Consider the following 14,494-nt stretch of genomic DNA (forward strand, 5'->3'; position numbering starts at 1 on the left):
TGTAATCACACAGTGATTATTTCCAAACTGAGTTGATGGTGTTTGTGAGGCCTGTGGGGGATTTATGGAAACAGTTCAGTGTGGATGAAAGCAGCGTTAGAGGCAGCAAAGGACAAGCGTTGTAACTACATACTGCATCCTAGCTCTCTACCTTACTGACATGATCACCACCTGAGGTCAGAATGAGCAGATGGAGGAACGTAACTGGGGGCGTGTTGAACAGAACACTTGGGGAACTGAACATTAATTGCTCCAGACATTGAACAGGGCAGCTTCCTGTCAAGAGGCCGGGAATGTGTGTCCCTGCAGCTGCAAGAGAGAGAGGCAGGACTCTACTAGTAGTTTGCCTACCATGCAACAATGGAAAGACAGCTCTCCAATGAGGATGCACCTTCATGCTGAGCACCGATAATGTATTTTCCTCACAAAACTCGGACTTAAAAAGAATAAATGTCTCTCATTTGATGTGTTTTGGACTGAAGTGTACTGTATTTTGTGACTCCCTTGAGGATGAAGGTGCAAATACACAAGTCATGTTAAATTGCTGGTAAACTTTCCTGCGGCTTTGCAGGGGGTCTGTCTTCGTTCCTTTTCTTCATCCGACTGAACAAAAACAAGCAAAGGAGAGAGTGAATGGTTGTATGTATTTAAACATGGTGGACCAGGATGAACAAGTTTTATCAACCTCCCTCAGATTTATCCCTGAACAATTAAGATTTGATTGAAACCCAGGATGTCAATACTTCTTCTGGCACACACAGTATATATATAACCAGAATCAATGCCGCAGTATGACAAATGTCATATGATAACAAAAAAAAAAAAAAACGCAAACGCTTTTCTGATTGATCTGTGATTAATCCAACCAAATCAACACAAAAGTTCTTATTTACTAGTTTTTATGTTATTGTTTCAAAGAACAACCTTATAGTCTGTCACCTTCCCATACAGCCAGCAAAAAAGGGAAACATTTACTTAATTAAACATTTTAGTTAAAGCAGGTTTCCTCACTCTGCCAGGATCCAGGTCAGAGTGCAGAGTCAATTGCAACCAAGGGTGTTCCGCATTGTTTTATCAAGCAGAGTCCGACTCGGGACCAATGTCAAACAAATATGTATCCGCTGGTTATATCATTATACCTGTAGCAATAAACCTTGTAAAGATATATTACAGCCGTTTTCCAAAACAGGTTTGTCACTTGAGCACAGTTATCGGAGATTAATTAAACACAATCTAACACATATACGTCAGGAAATATCAGTGTCAATAAAAGCACTCCTTTTTTTCCAAGGCTGGCCGGTTCACCCTTTTTTCCTCACTAACCATTTCCAGACTTTTTTGAAAGGCTTTTCTCAAGAAAATCGTCTTCCCTGTAAATCGGTGCCAGTTAAGCTTGAAAAATGTCAATTCAACACCAGGCCATCATCACTCATACCTAGCTTTTTCTGATATTTTCATCCCAATTCTTCGATGCCTTTTCCAGTGAGCCCCAGAGGGCTTTTTTGTCTTACAAGTTGTTCTTGGTAAATCTGCAAAGATCTTGAATTGCTATTTATTTAATGTAGAAGCAAAATACTGGAGTGCTGAAGTTTTTCAAAATATATTAATTTGGAAGATAAATAAACAAAAACAATGTTTAGGCTGTTCCGCCATGTACTTTTTACTGTTAAGAGTTCGAGACTCTCAGCTAAAAGGCAAATGAAAGGGCTGGCAGTACTGGAGGGACTGCAAGGTGTCAAAAATTAAAATGTGTCTTGAGTTTTTTGCAACTCTGATGAAAATATATTTGCGTACATAAAGGTCTGTTTATGGCTGAGGCTTGACACAGAACTGCAGTGTGTAGCATCAACAAAAGGTCCACCTCAAATAAGACTTGAAAATGTTGTTTGTGGTTGAAGCTTGGCCGGTAAAAAAGGCTTGGGAACTAAATCGCAGTCTTATTTGCTGTCTAATTGCATATGGCTGCACACATCCATTCCTTCTCTCTCTGTCTCACAAACACCAGCAATAAAACACACACATGTTGAGTTAGTCATGAAAAGGAGTTATCTTCTTGTGTAATGTATATAACATGTATCATCTCTGGCCTCCAAGTTTTTACAAAATCCAGCCCAAAGTATTTAATGTGGAATCACAGAGAGAAACAATATGTTTAGTGTAAAAAATTGTTATTTGATCAAGATTTGGTATCATAAGAGTTCTCAAACTCTCATGATACTGTTTTTTTAATCAAAGAATTACATAACTTGCTGCTAGTGTATGTTTGGTGGATAACTACAATATCAAAGGTTTGTTGTTGAACCTTTCACTGCACGTCACTTTTCCTTGCATGTCCATCTTTTTTTTTTTTTGAACATGCACCATCAGTCTGAATGGATGGAAAAAATATCCCTGCTTCCTGTAAGTCCTGGCCCAACAGGGAAGTGAGTCAGAAAATAAAACACGGCCAAAGACACGTCATTATTTCTCAGTTACTCTCATATAAGCATATGTGATCAAAATAAAGATGTCTTTGCTGAGCTAATATTGGAGAACATCAAGTCCTTAGCAGCATGTTGTCAGGGACTAAGTAGCTGCTATATTTGCCGGCCAAAATCCTTTGCTTGGTACGGTTTCATATAAGGAAGTGGCATTTAACCTAGATTATGCACAGAGGCTCCAGCAAGCACTGGCCACAGCCCAACATTTCAACCTGCACAAACTATTTGATTTGGAGTCAGATGAAATTAAGCAACAGAGTTCAAACCAGCAGCAGTAAAAGTCAGGGGTCTGCTGTGTAACGCAAGGACCCTAACAAGGCCACTCGGATTGGGGCCACATCCATTCCATTCAGCAGAAAATGTACTGAAGCACTGGGACAATGAGCAAGGCACTAGGGCTCGCCCATCGACACCAAATAACCCCTCTTTGAGCTTTAAGTGATATTCTACAATTTTACAGATCATCAAAGTTAAAAATGCATGAAAATAAACATATGATATTAATTAACACCAGACTATTAAAAGTAAAAATGCCTTTTCCTTTATGTTCAACTGACATCAATACGAGTTTTATTCGAGAGCTGAGATTTCTGCTATATCAGGGAAAGTGTGCGTAGCCAGATAGTCAGTCACTGTCATATGACATTGATTTGGGTAAATCACTTTTTGTTTTTTCGGTGAAACCATCAAGAAGGTTTGCTGTATTTCCTGTCACGGGCTGCCGTGGATTTAGAGAGGCATAAGTTCCAACGAGGTACTGGAACAACAGACAAACAGCCAAATATCATTACCTCCATTCCGCAGCAAGCAGTAGTCTGTGTTTTGTGACATGTGAACCTGGACTATGATGCTTGTTATGGTCCCAAGACACTGTACAAATCTGCTAAGGTGTTTTCAGCAGTAAAAACCAATCACAGAATTGGGGAGGGACTGGGCTAAATAGAAAATCCTGTCCAACAACCAACACCGCTGGACAGCCCAGAGTATAGACTGCTTCTGAATGTGGAAGAAGTCATTCTCTACGCAATGTATATATATATATATATGTGTATATATATTCTTTTTTTTAACCAAGAACTCATAATGCTTAGTAAAGATTAAGCATTGTGGCTAGCTGGTTGAACTAATATTAAGGAAGAGGCCACTGTCGCCTTCGTAACTCTTCGATACATAGTGCCAGATTTGATACAGTCTATGATGTAGTGTTTGCTTACATGTTAAACAAATTAATGAACAGCTCCAATTTTCCACTGTTTTCCACCAACACTGTGCCTCTCATTATGGTATTTTTTTTTTAAATAACACTAAAAAAATGTAAAACTCCATTGGAGAGAGACAAGAACAGAAGCATGTTAATGGCCTTCATCATTATTGAATGCAGCAAAACATAAAAGCCTAAAAACGTGTATAAATAAAAAGATGAAATTGTTGTGAAATGATGGCACAAGGACTGCAATTATGAGGGTTGGTGGCAGAGACAGCAAACAAATAGCCAATTAATTCCCAATGGGTCATGCTAAGAAAGGCACACAGTGAACCTCTATTAACAAAAGAGTAGCAATAGGGCCGGAAAAACACTGTTAGAGGAAGGTCGGTTGTCGATCTATAATAAAACACTTTCAAAAGCAACTATTTAAGTTGAGTATTAAGACCATTCTTTGCTACAGAAGTGATATTTACAGTCAAAGTAATTTTGAAGAAGTGTTAGGAGCCAGCAATCAGAGAGGAAGCGTCAACACTGGTATCACACATAGGGTTGGTGGTGTCTCTGATTCATTAGGTACTAGGAAAGCACAAGTGAGACTTTAGCTTGGACTTTGCATCCACATGCTAGACTGACGGAACTGGAGACAAAAGGATGGAGGATGGGGGGAGGGACCGCTAACTCAGTGACTAAACCAGGTCAACAATGTCCAAGAAGACTCTGCAGCAAATGCCTGGACAGAAAGAGCTGGTCATGGTCAGTATAGACAGAGGCCTGGTGGTGAGTCACACACACACCCAAGTGTGACTCAGGTGCATGTCCTTTCCGTCGGAGGTTCCACATAAAATGCAGAACGTACAGAGAAGCACTAGATAGATTACAGGGTGAATATCACCTGTAGCAATGCTGCGAATGGGCTGGTTTAGCCTTACTCGACAGAAGCGATGCCGAAAATATCTAAATGAAGAAAGAGCACAATTTGGGGCACCTGTCGGACAGATCCGGGAAACCGCAAGAGATTCAGTTTATAATTGAGAATAAAACTGTTTAATCCCCACAGTGTAGCAGTTTGGTCACTTCCTGCCTCCTGTAGACCCTGTAGAGATCTGTTTACAGTCTGTGAGAGTCCACTTGACACATCCTTCATGGAAACAACGGCTCTGTCATCATTTAATGCTTCACACACAGTCTGGAGTTTGTATGTGGAAGGAGCTTGTCATACAGATATTAGTACATTCTGTATGTCAGTGTGTGGGAGGTAGATGTTCACTCATGCTTAATTTTCATTACCTGTTTGGGAGGAAGCAGAAGGAAGACAAGGAGAGCCCTCCTTACAAAGAATGACATCTTCAACTGAACTTCTCCCCCAGGTTGGAGTCTTCTTAAACCTCTTCCAGTTCCAACCTTGTATCCTGCAGGGGAACATTTGAAATATAAAAATATTAACATCTGACTTACACCGAAGATCATCATAACATCAACACATACCAACTACCTTTGCAGAACCTACGGCCATTGCAAAATATTCCACTTCTTTTGCTTTAAAAAAACTCCTGGGTTGCCTGGGAACATTTTGGATCATTGTCCATCTGCACTGTCCAATCAACTTTGCTGCATTTGGGTGAATCTGAGCAGAAAGTATATCCCTATACGCTGCAGAATGCACCCAGCTGCCTCCGTCTTTTGTTACATCGTCAATAAATACAAGTGACCGAGTGCTATTGGAAGCCATGGATGCTCATGCCATCACACTGCCTCCACCAGGTTTTATAGAAGATGTGGTGGGCTTTGGATCATGAGATCATTCTAGTACAGGTTAATCTTAGTCTCATCTGTCTTTTTTGGCAAATTCTATTCTGGCCATTCTATTTGAGTCCTTTATTTCCTCTCATGAAGTCTTCTCTTTATGATAGACTTACATACTGATACACCTACTTCCCGGAGAGTGTTCTTCTCTTTAGTGGGTTTTGTGAAGAGGTTTTTCTTCACCATGGAAAGGATTCTGCAATCATCCACCACTGTTGTCTTTGTGGACATCCAGGTCTTTATGAGTTCACAAGCTCACCAGTGTACCCTTTTTTTTCCCAGAATGTACCAAACTGTTCATTTGGCCACTCCTAACATTTCTGCTATTTCTGATGGATTTCTTCTTTTTTTCAGCCTCAGAATGGTCTGTTTCACTTCCATTGAGAGCTCCTTTGACCACATTTGTGTGTTCACAGCAACAGTTTCCAAATGCAAATGTCACACCTGGAATCATCTCTAGACCTTTTAACTGCTTAATTGACGACAGGTTACCGAGGTAAGAGTACATGCAGCTCAATTTTTTTTTTGCAGCCTTCTGAGTCAATTGTCCAATTGCTTTTTGTCCCTTGAAAAAGGAGGGGGCTACGTATTAAAGAGCTGCAATTCCTGAAACCTTGCTCCAATTTGGATGCTAATATACTTAAATTATAGCTGAGAGCCTGCACTTTAAGCCCATATTGACTATATAATTGTACCCTGAATATGTTTTATTAAGCACTTAAAATATGAAAACTTGTGTCACTGTCCAAATATTTCTGGGCCCAACTGTATAAATTGAAGAGACATGTGACAACAACAGCAAGGATAAAAATAGATGACAGAATGACAACAAGGACAAAAATAGTTAACAGAATGACAACAAGGATAAAATAGATCACAGAATGACAACAACCAGAATAAAAATAGATAAGCAGGATGAGAGTGAGGTGACAACAACAAGGATAAGAATAAATAACGGAATTAGGACATGTGTCAATGAGTGAGCTAGTGGTAACACAGATGCATCTGCGACTGGTCAGAGTTGTGTGCTGTCCAGACTGCTGTTGTACAGCCTGATGGCTGTGGGCACAAAGGAGTATCTGAAGTGTTCTGTTCTACACTGGGATGGGATAAGCCGTTGGCTGAATGAGCTGCCCATCAGCCACAGTTTGTCATGCAGGGGGTGGATACTGGATATCCTGGATTGTCCAGGATAGCTCCCAGTTTGCCCTTCACCCTCCCCACCACCACTGATTCAACATTGTCCAAGTTCAGTCCAACCACCGAGTGGGCTTTCCTCACCAGTTTGAGGAAAGCAGCCTACTGACCTCACTAGTCCTGTCACCACCCCACCAGCACACTATATCGGAGAAGAGCGCACTGGCTACCATAGACTGGTAGAGGGCCTTGAGGAACCCACTACAGACACCAGACGACCTCAGGAAGAGCATTCTTTTCTGAACCTTCCTGTAGAGGGCATCTTTGTTATGAGACCAGTCCAGTTTATTGTTTATGGACCCCAAGGTACTTCTAAGAGTCCACTATTGCCACCTCCTCACCCTGGATGGTGATTGTTACGTCTCCTCTGATTCTTCCACAACCAGTCCACAACCACCTCCTTGGTCTTGGAGATGTTGAGTAGGAGATGGTTCCAGAAGACCCACTCAACAAAATATGCAATCAGATCTCTGTACTCCTCCTCGTCATTGTCATTGATGCATCAGACAATGGAAGAGACATTTGAGAACTTCTGGAGGTGGCAGGATCTGGAGATGTGCCAGAAGTCGAAGGTGAAGAGGGTCAAGAGGAATGGAAACAGGACAGTACCTTGGGGCACTCCTGTTCACGGCCTCAGAAACACAGCCATCCACCATGACATACTGCAACTGTCCTGTGAGGTAGTCCAAGATCCAGGCATTGAGGTCAGGGTGAAGTTGCGTACTCAGCAGCTAGTCCTTAAGGCACTGGAGACGTCAAAGAAGGTGACTCTCACAGTGTTTCTTGCACCCTCCAGGTGAGACAGGGCACTGTGTGTGAGGAAGATGATCGCATCCTCATTGATCTGCTGCCTGGACGCAAACTGCAGAAGCGTCATCTTTTGTTTTCATTTACAGTTGTATATGCATTACTGCCATCTACTGGGCTGGGTGTATTTTGAGAGCATTGTTTCTTCACTAGCATTAGACTGTGCTAAGAGACATTACCTTAACTTGTTTTATATGATTGCTCATACTGTATTTATGTAGCTATAACTTTTATTGGTTGCATGCTGTTGAGCAAATGATTAAAATTACACCACACGGTGGATTTCAAAGCTGGAATGCCATTTGCAATTTTCAAGACACAAAAAGATAAAGCTTCACAAGGCATATCGGTCGAAGAGGTACTTCTAAGTACAGATATTATTACTCCATGGGTGTGTTTTGGGTAAATAACTGATATCCAGTCCTTCTCTAGATGGGGCTGGTGCACCAGTGATCAAGCTCATGCCATCTAAGGTGGCTTTTGGCTTGCGTTGTGAACATAATGGTGTTTCACCAGAATGGAGAATTCATCGGCTGGGCGCTTGATGTTTTAGAAGAGTGAGCAAGAGGCAAAATAATCTAAGAGACACAAATTATTCCCAACAAGACATTAATCATCCTTCTTACAGATCATAGCTGACAAAGGAGCCATGTACAAAACAATCCAAGATAGTATATCATTTTGAAGATTTTACCTTTGCTGGTAAATGAGGAAATGAGAACCCTTGCAATTGCTTACAAGTTCCAACATACAGATGCATAATATAAGCTCGATTAAGTATTCTATAAAGAGAAGAGTCTTATTTCACTACGGTGGTCTCAATGCAAACTCTACCCACTGTCTCCAATGGCATGTTCATGACAGACGATGTCTCAATTCTCATTTTAAGAGCAGAGGGATTTATAACACAGCCTCTATCAGAAACCTGAGTGAAAAGATGTGCATTGTGGGGAATTGCATGAAAATGTTAGGTGGAACTGTTAAAAATGCCTCAATTAAAATCAATTAAAAATACCAGAAAGGTTGAAATGATGTCTGGAAATCCTTATGGAAATGTATTGAAATCAATGACTTCAAGAAGAGAATGAATTACCTACATATCTGTTGCAATTACCAGAATTATCTCAAAATTTCCAAAAAAACAAACAAACCTATGAATAAGCGGGCAATTCAATGGTAGAGAACTGGAAAAGTAGAGAACTGGAAAAGTTAAAATGTTTTAAACCTTTTTACAAGGAGAAAGGTTAAGATGTTTGAGTGATTTATTAATATTGGAAATGTGTATGCAAAATTCAACTAATTTTTCGAATGTAACTTCATTTTATTGCTTAAAAACCATGTTGAAAGTACACAACAGAACTGATCACATTGTTATGGAATATTTTTGTAAAAAAAAAAATCAGCATCCGCTTCACTCCCCCACTCCCCCCCCAAAAAAAACAAGCAAGCAAGAATAAAAGACAAGCAACGAGAGACACCGACTGACTTTTTTCTGATAATGTTAAATTATACATGATGTAAATTAATCATTCTGTCTCTGTGTTCCCATCCGTATGCCAGGGACATTTGGCATGTATTGTTGATATATGAGACATTCCTGTGCAATTGTTGTGAAAAATATCTACATCAAAAATATTCTTCTTACATTATTTATCAAGAGTTACAGTACATAAATACACTAGCCTCTTATGTCATTACTTAATTATTACTCTTCATTTGCATAATCCTAGCCTTTTATCTGTATTAGTTATTAACTACATGACTCTTTTTATTTCATAAAACTGAAATGATAATCATTCACTACTGCATAAATCACAGGTAAAAAAAATAAAAAAAATAAAACATAAATAAAACGAGACTTTCCCAGCTGCTTGACAGTCACACATCAGTATCCACGACAGATGAGATGAGAGGGAAGTGTCACAGTTGATATGTTTGCAGACCACTAACAGAAATGCACATTTGGCCTCAGTTCAGGAAGCTCACTGTCGCCCCTAGTGGCTGTAAGCCTGAATTGCAGTAAATAATACACTCCAATACCGGTATTCGTGAGGGAAGCGTTCCTTTTTGATAAAAACTGATGTAAAATACATATAGATTGGCAGGCATCAAGGCTAAAACAGCAAGAATGTAAAAATTTGATTATGATGAAGCGTTTCATAAATTGCAAAAATGCAAAGGGAATGAGCGGAAAATAACATTTTAAAAAGATTGGATATAAACAAGGAGGATAGAAGTGGAAATGTGTCTCATTAACTGCGTGCATTCATGGGGAGTCAGTCTCTGCTCACAGACACACACACACACACACGGGCGCGCTCCATACACACACACATACACAATCACAGTAAGTTACTAGTTTCAAAAGAGATACGAAATTGGCATCATGTCCAACAGCATCAACTGCATCGGAGGACTGAGGACAACACACACACCTGAGTTGAGTCTGCGGAGTCATCAACACATAAACCTTACCTTGTGAGGGGAGTCTGAAGGTCCTGTGCTCCCTAGGTGCTCACATGGAAACGCATCATCCATAAACCTCTAAAATTCCCGTTTTTCCACGAAGCCCCGGTCCACGGTGATTTACACAGAGACGACCAAAGAGAGCTTCCGAGCCCACGGGGGTGTCACAGATCTCCGGGATCGGAGCGGCGCACAAACCGTCTGTCAGTCTGACACCCAACTTGGGACCAGCGGCAAGTTGGCCATATTTATATCACTTCCGGTCAATACTTTCAAAGTAAAACAGTTACCAGCCGAAGTTCGACTACATCCGTTTGGATTCTTTGAATCCCTCCCTCTTTGTAAGCATATTCTTTATCATTCCGTTTATGGGCAATCAGTCAGTCACATTTATTTATTTATGTTTTTATTTAACAAGAGGCACAAGAGGCCTGGCACAAGAGGTGGAACTAATCATTTGTGATTCAATTCCCGGCTCCTCCTAGTGTGTCCAAGTGTTGTTGAGCAAGACACTGAACCCCAAACTGCTCCCCTGGCCCTGGGGAACGGCAACTACTGCTCATGGTTCATCCACGATGGGTCAATTGCAGAGAAGGAATTTCCCTATAGGGATTAATAAAGGGATAAATTTAACAAGGGGGAAATACATTTTCAAAAAATGTATACAGTTTTACAAATTGAAGACACAGAACAAATGCAGGACCCATGGACAATATCACATAGGAAAGTTTAAATGTGTGAGGGGAACAGAAGGTGGTTTGACAGATGAAACAAGTACCAGATTGTGTCTGTAGTTGCTAGATTTGATTGAGGCAAGACATTAAGAGGTGGTGAAGAAGTTGACACAGCATTGCTGAATCCATGATGACGATGGACTTTATTTTCCTCTTTGTTCAGTGGAACTTCAAATTTCAATCAATAAACATTTTTGTAAGATGGCAAGTATTCGAAAAATGCAATGATTGTTCACCTACAATTTCACAAAAGTGCTTTTGAGAGACTGTTTTTTTATATTTTTCTACCAGTTCTGGTTTAGTGACAATGAATGAATTGCTAAGGATAAAAAATGTTATTGTCCATATTGGGGTTTTATCTGTCACTTGACAGACGGATTAAAGGACAAACTCTTGCCTCATTCATTAGCCCCTCAGGAACATGCATGGATGTATTATTTTACAGCTTGGCAACATATATTTACATTTTTGCTCCACAAGAAAACATCACTAAATCATATTAAGGTTTTATCAGGGTGCAGGTTGAACTATGAAATGAGCCCCTGACAAATGACAGCATGACAAGGCAAATACAATTACAGTCACATGTAAATTCTTCATTTAAAAAATAAAATAGATTAAATTGAGGCTATGTTGTGCAACTCACACTAGAGCAGGACCACTATGTTTCACTTATTTAAAATAAACGCGTGGAAGGATTTCCACTGCCATCAGTTCCTTGTTCAAGTAAGGCTTTAACTTTGAAGGGCATTGCAGCCCATTTCCTGTTGGTAGTAGCTGGATACAGCATGAATACAGCATGGATGCAGCATGTCTCATCCCATGGAGTGTGGATGCATGGGGGAAGCAATGGTATAGTAATTCTGCTACTTAGAGAGAACAAGTATCTGATACATTGAATCAAGAGCTTCTCTAGGTCTCCCTCTTTACAAAGGAATACAAAGGAATGTCTTTCATTGTGACATTATAACAAGATGATATATACAGTGGAGAGAACAAGTATTTGATACGCTGCTGATATTTCAGCTTTTCCCACTTGCAAAACATGTAAAGGTCTGTAATTTTTATCATAGGTACTCTTCAACTGTGAGTGACGGAGTCTAATAAAAATCCAGAAAAACACATTGTATGGTTTTTTAAGTAATTAATTTGCTTTTCATTGAATGACATAAGTATTTGATACATCGGATATTATATACATCAATATTTGGTACAGCAACCTTTGCTGTCAATAGCAGAGATTAGATATTTCCTGTAGTTCTGGACCAGGTTTAGCACTTACTGCAACAGGGATTTTGGCTCACTACTCCATTCGGATCATCTCCAGATCCTTCAGATTTCGGGGCAGTCAGTGAGCAATATGGACTTTAAGCACCCTCCAAAGATTTTCTATTGGGTTCAGGTCTGGAGACTGGCTAAGCCACCCCAGGACCTTATGGTGCTTTTTTCGGAGACACTCCTTAGTTGCCCTGGCTGTGTGTTTTGGGTCATTGTCATGTTGGAAGACCCAGCCACAACCAGTCTTCAAAGCTCTCACTTCAGGATAGGATGTTGTTGGCCAGAATCTTGCCATACATGGCCCCATCCATCCTCCCGTCAATACCGTGCAGTCGTCCTGTCCCGTTTACAAAAAAGCATCCCCAAATAATGATGTTTCCGCTTCCATGCTTCACGGTTGGGATGGTGTTCTTGGGATTGCACTCATCCTTCTTCCTCTAAACACAGTGAGGGGAGTTCAGACCATAAAGCTCTATTTTTTGTCTCATCAGACCAGATGACCTCCCATTTTTCCTCTGGATCATCCAGATGGTCACTGGCAAATTTCAGATGCGCCTGGACATTTGCTGGCTTACGCAGGGGGGAACTTACATGCACTGCAGGATTTTAATCCATGAAATTTTAGTGTGTTACCGAAGATTTTCTTTCAGACTGCGGTCCCAGCTTCCTTCAGTTCATTGACCAGGTGCAGCCATGTAGTTCTGGACTGATCCCTCACCTTCCTCATGATCATTGATGCCCCGCGAGGTGAGATCTTGCATGGAGCCCCAGACCGAGGGAGATTGACCGTCATCTTGAACTTCTTCCATTTTATAATAATTCTGCCAACAGTTGTTGCCTTCTCACCAAGCTGCTTGTCTATAGTCCTGTAGCCCATCTCAGCCTTGTGCAGGTCTAAAATTTTATCCCAGATGTCCTTACACAGCTCTCTGGTCTTGGCAATTTTAGAGAGACTGGAGTATGTTTGATTAAGGGTGTGGACAGGTGTCTTTTATACAGGTAAGGAGTTCAAAATGGTGTAGTTAATACTGCACCATTTTGAAGTTATGAGTGGAGAACAGGAGGGCTACTAAAAGAAGAACTAATAGGTCTGTGAGAGCTGCAATTCACACTGGTTAGTAGCTGATCAAATACTTATGTCATGCAATAAAATGCAAATTAATGACTTAAAAATCATACAATGTGTTTTTCTGGATTTTTGTTTTAGATTCCGTCACTTACCATTGAAGAGTACATATGATAAAAATGACAGAGCTCTGCATGCATTGCAGGTGGGAAAAGCTGAAAAACCAGCAGTGTATCAAATACTTGTTCTCTCCACTGTAGTATTTTGAAAAGTGGGGAACCATGGGGGGTGACACCTTGTGTTTATATTTAACACACCAACAGCATCATTATCATGCCATCTGGTGTTTATGCTTAAACATTGTTCAGATATACTTATCAGAATCCTCCATGTTAAACTCTGTAAGGAGCAGCAACGATACTGGCAGTCGGAGTCACTTCACATCCAGCCTCCATCACTCACCTGAATGCAATACACACATTGATGAGTTCCAACACAGCTCTCCGCAATGAGTCAGGGGCATCGAAGTGCATGTGTGTGTAAGCACACACCATTTTGATTTATTGGGAGTTGAGGATTAGTATCTGGCGCTGCATGAAGGGTCTAGTTTAGACTTTGGCCTGTGACCTGGAGTCCTGACTTTCAGAAATGTGGATTTAATTTCAATTTCAACACCACCAACATGAGACCTGACTCTAAAGATTGAATACTCTGCAAGATAAATGTTATAGAATAACAATAAAAGCAGGTTTAGATTCAAGTGTTTGAGAATTTGAATGATTTATATCTTGTTGGAAACTAAAAAGTAGCTCAATATATTTAGGACTTTCAGGAGTTTCAGACTTGTTTGTTTTTAAATGCATTTTTACCATTGACCAACTGTACCTGGTAAATATTCCAGCTGTCCAGCAGCATAGAACTGCATTTTCAACTGAATAAAATACATAATTTGATATTTGATCTGAACATTCAACTTTTTTCAAATCGAAAACTGAATAGCGACTTCGCAATGAAATTGTTTTTTTTTTAAGAAAAGGACAGCCAGACTGAGTGATGGAGTTATAGCGCCCTCCTCCTCTCATAGTAATTCACATGTACTCTGAAAAAAATCATATAAATATGTATATTATTTCTATAAAGTATTGAAAAAATGCTACATAAGGATGCCAGATATCGATGAACACATTAATTTGAGTTCATTTTTTATTTTATACTTTATTTTTGGTGCTCAGGCCTCAAGATTAACAACTATTCCTTTAAATAGAATCTTGCTTTGCGTGACATCAGCAAGCAAGCTTTCACTGGCTCTTTCCGTCAGCTGATGTCCTGCTTGAACTGTCAAGTTACAACTGGTTACACATGAGCGACAGAGATGCACTGAAAAGCGTTTGTTTTTCAGTGGAAAGACAGGAGAGTGTTTGTTTCTATTTAAAGAAAATGCCTTTTCATCAGCTGT

At 40.1% G+C, this 14,494-nt stretch overlaps 1 protein-coding gene across 3 annotated transcripts in view; it reads right to left on the minus strand.

The window, feature by feature from the left end:
• Positions 1-5,082, minus strand: part of adamtsl3 (ADAMTS-like 3) — a 141,255-nt gene extending 136,173 nt beyond the window's left edge. For all 3 annotated transcript variants that reach the window (XM_086143806.1, XM_086143807.1, XM_086143805.1), the window contains exon 1: positions 4,975-5,082. In XM_086143806.1, the coding sequence (XP_085999932.1) occupies positions 4,975-5,031 (57 nt within the window). In that variant the 5' untranslated portion in view covers positions 5,032-5,082. The remainder of the gene's footprint in view (positions 1-4,974) is intronic.
• Between the last annotated feature and the right edge of the window lie 9,412 nt (positions 5,083-14,494).

Source organism: Fistularia commersonii, chromosome 3, assembly GCF_037954325.1.
Source record: "Fistularia commersonii isolate RoL2024-O1a breed Wild chromosome 3, RoL_Fcom_v1.0, whole genome shotgun sequence".
In the NCBI taxonomy this organism is placed as follows: Eukaryota; Metazoa; Chordata; class Actinopteri; order Syngnathiformes; family Fistulariidae; genus Fistularia; species Fistularia commersonii.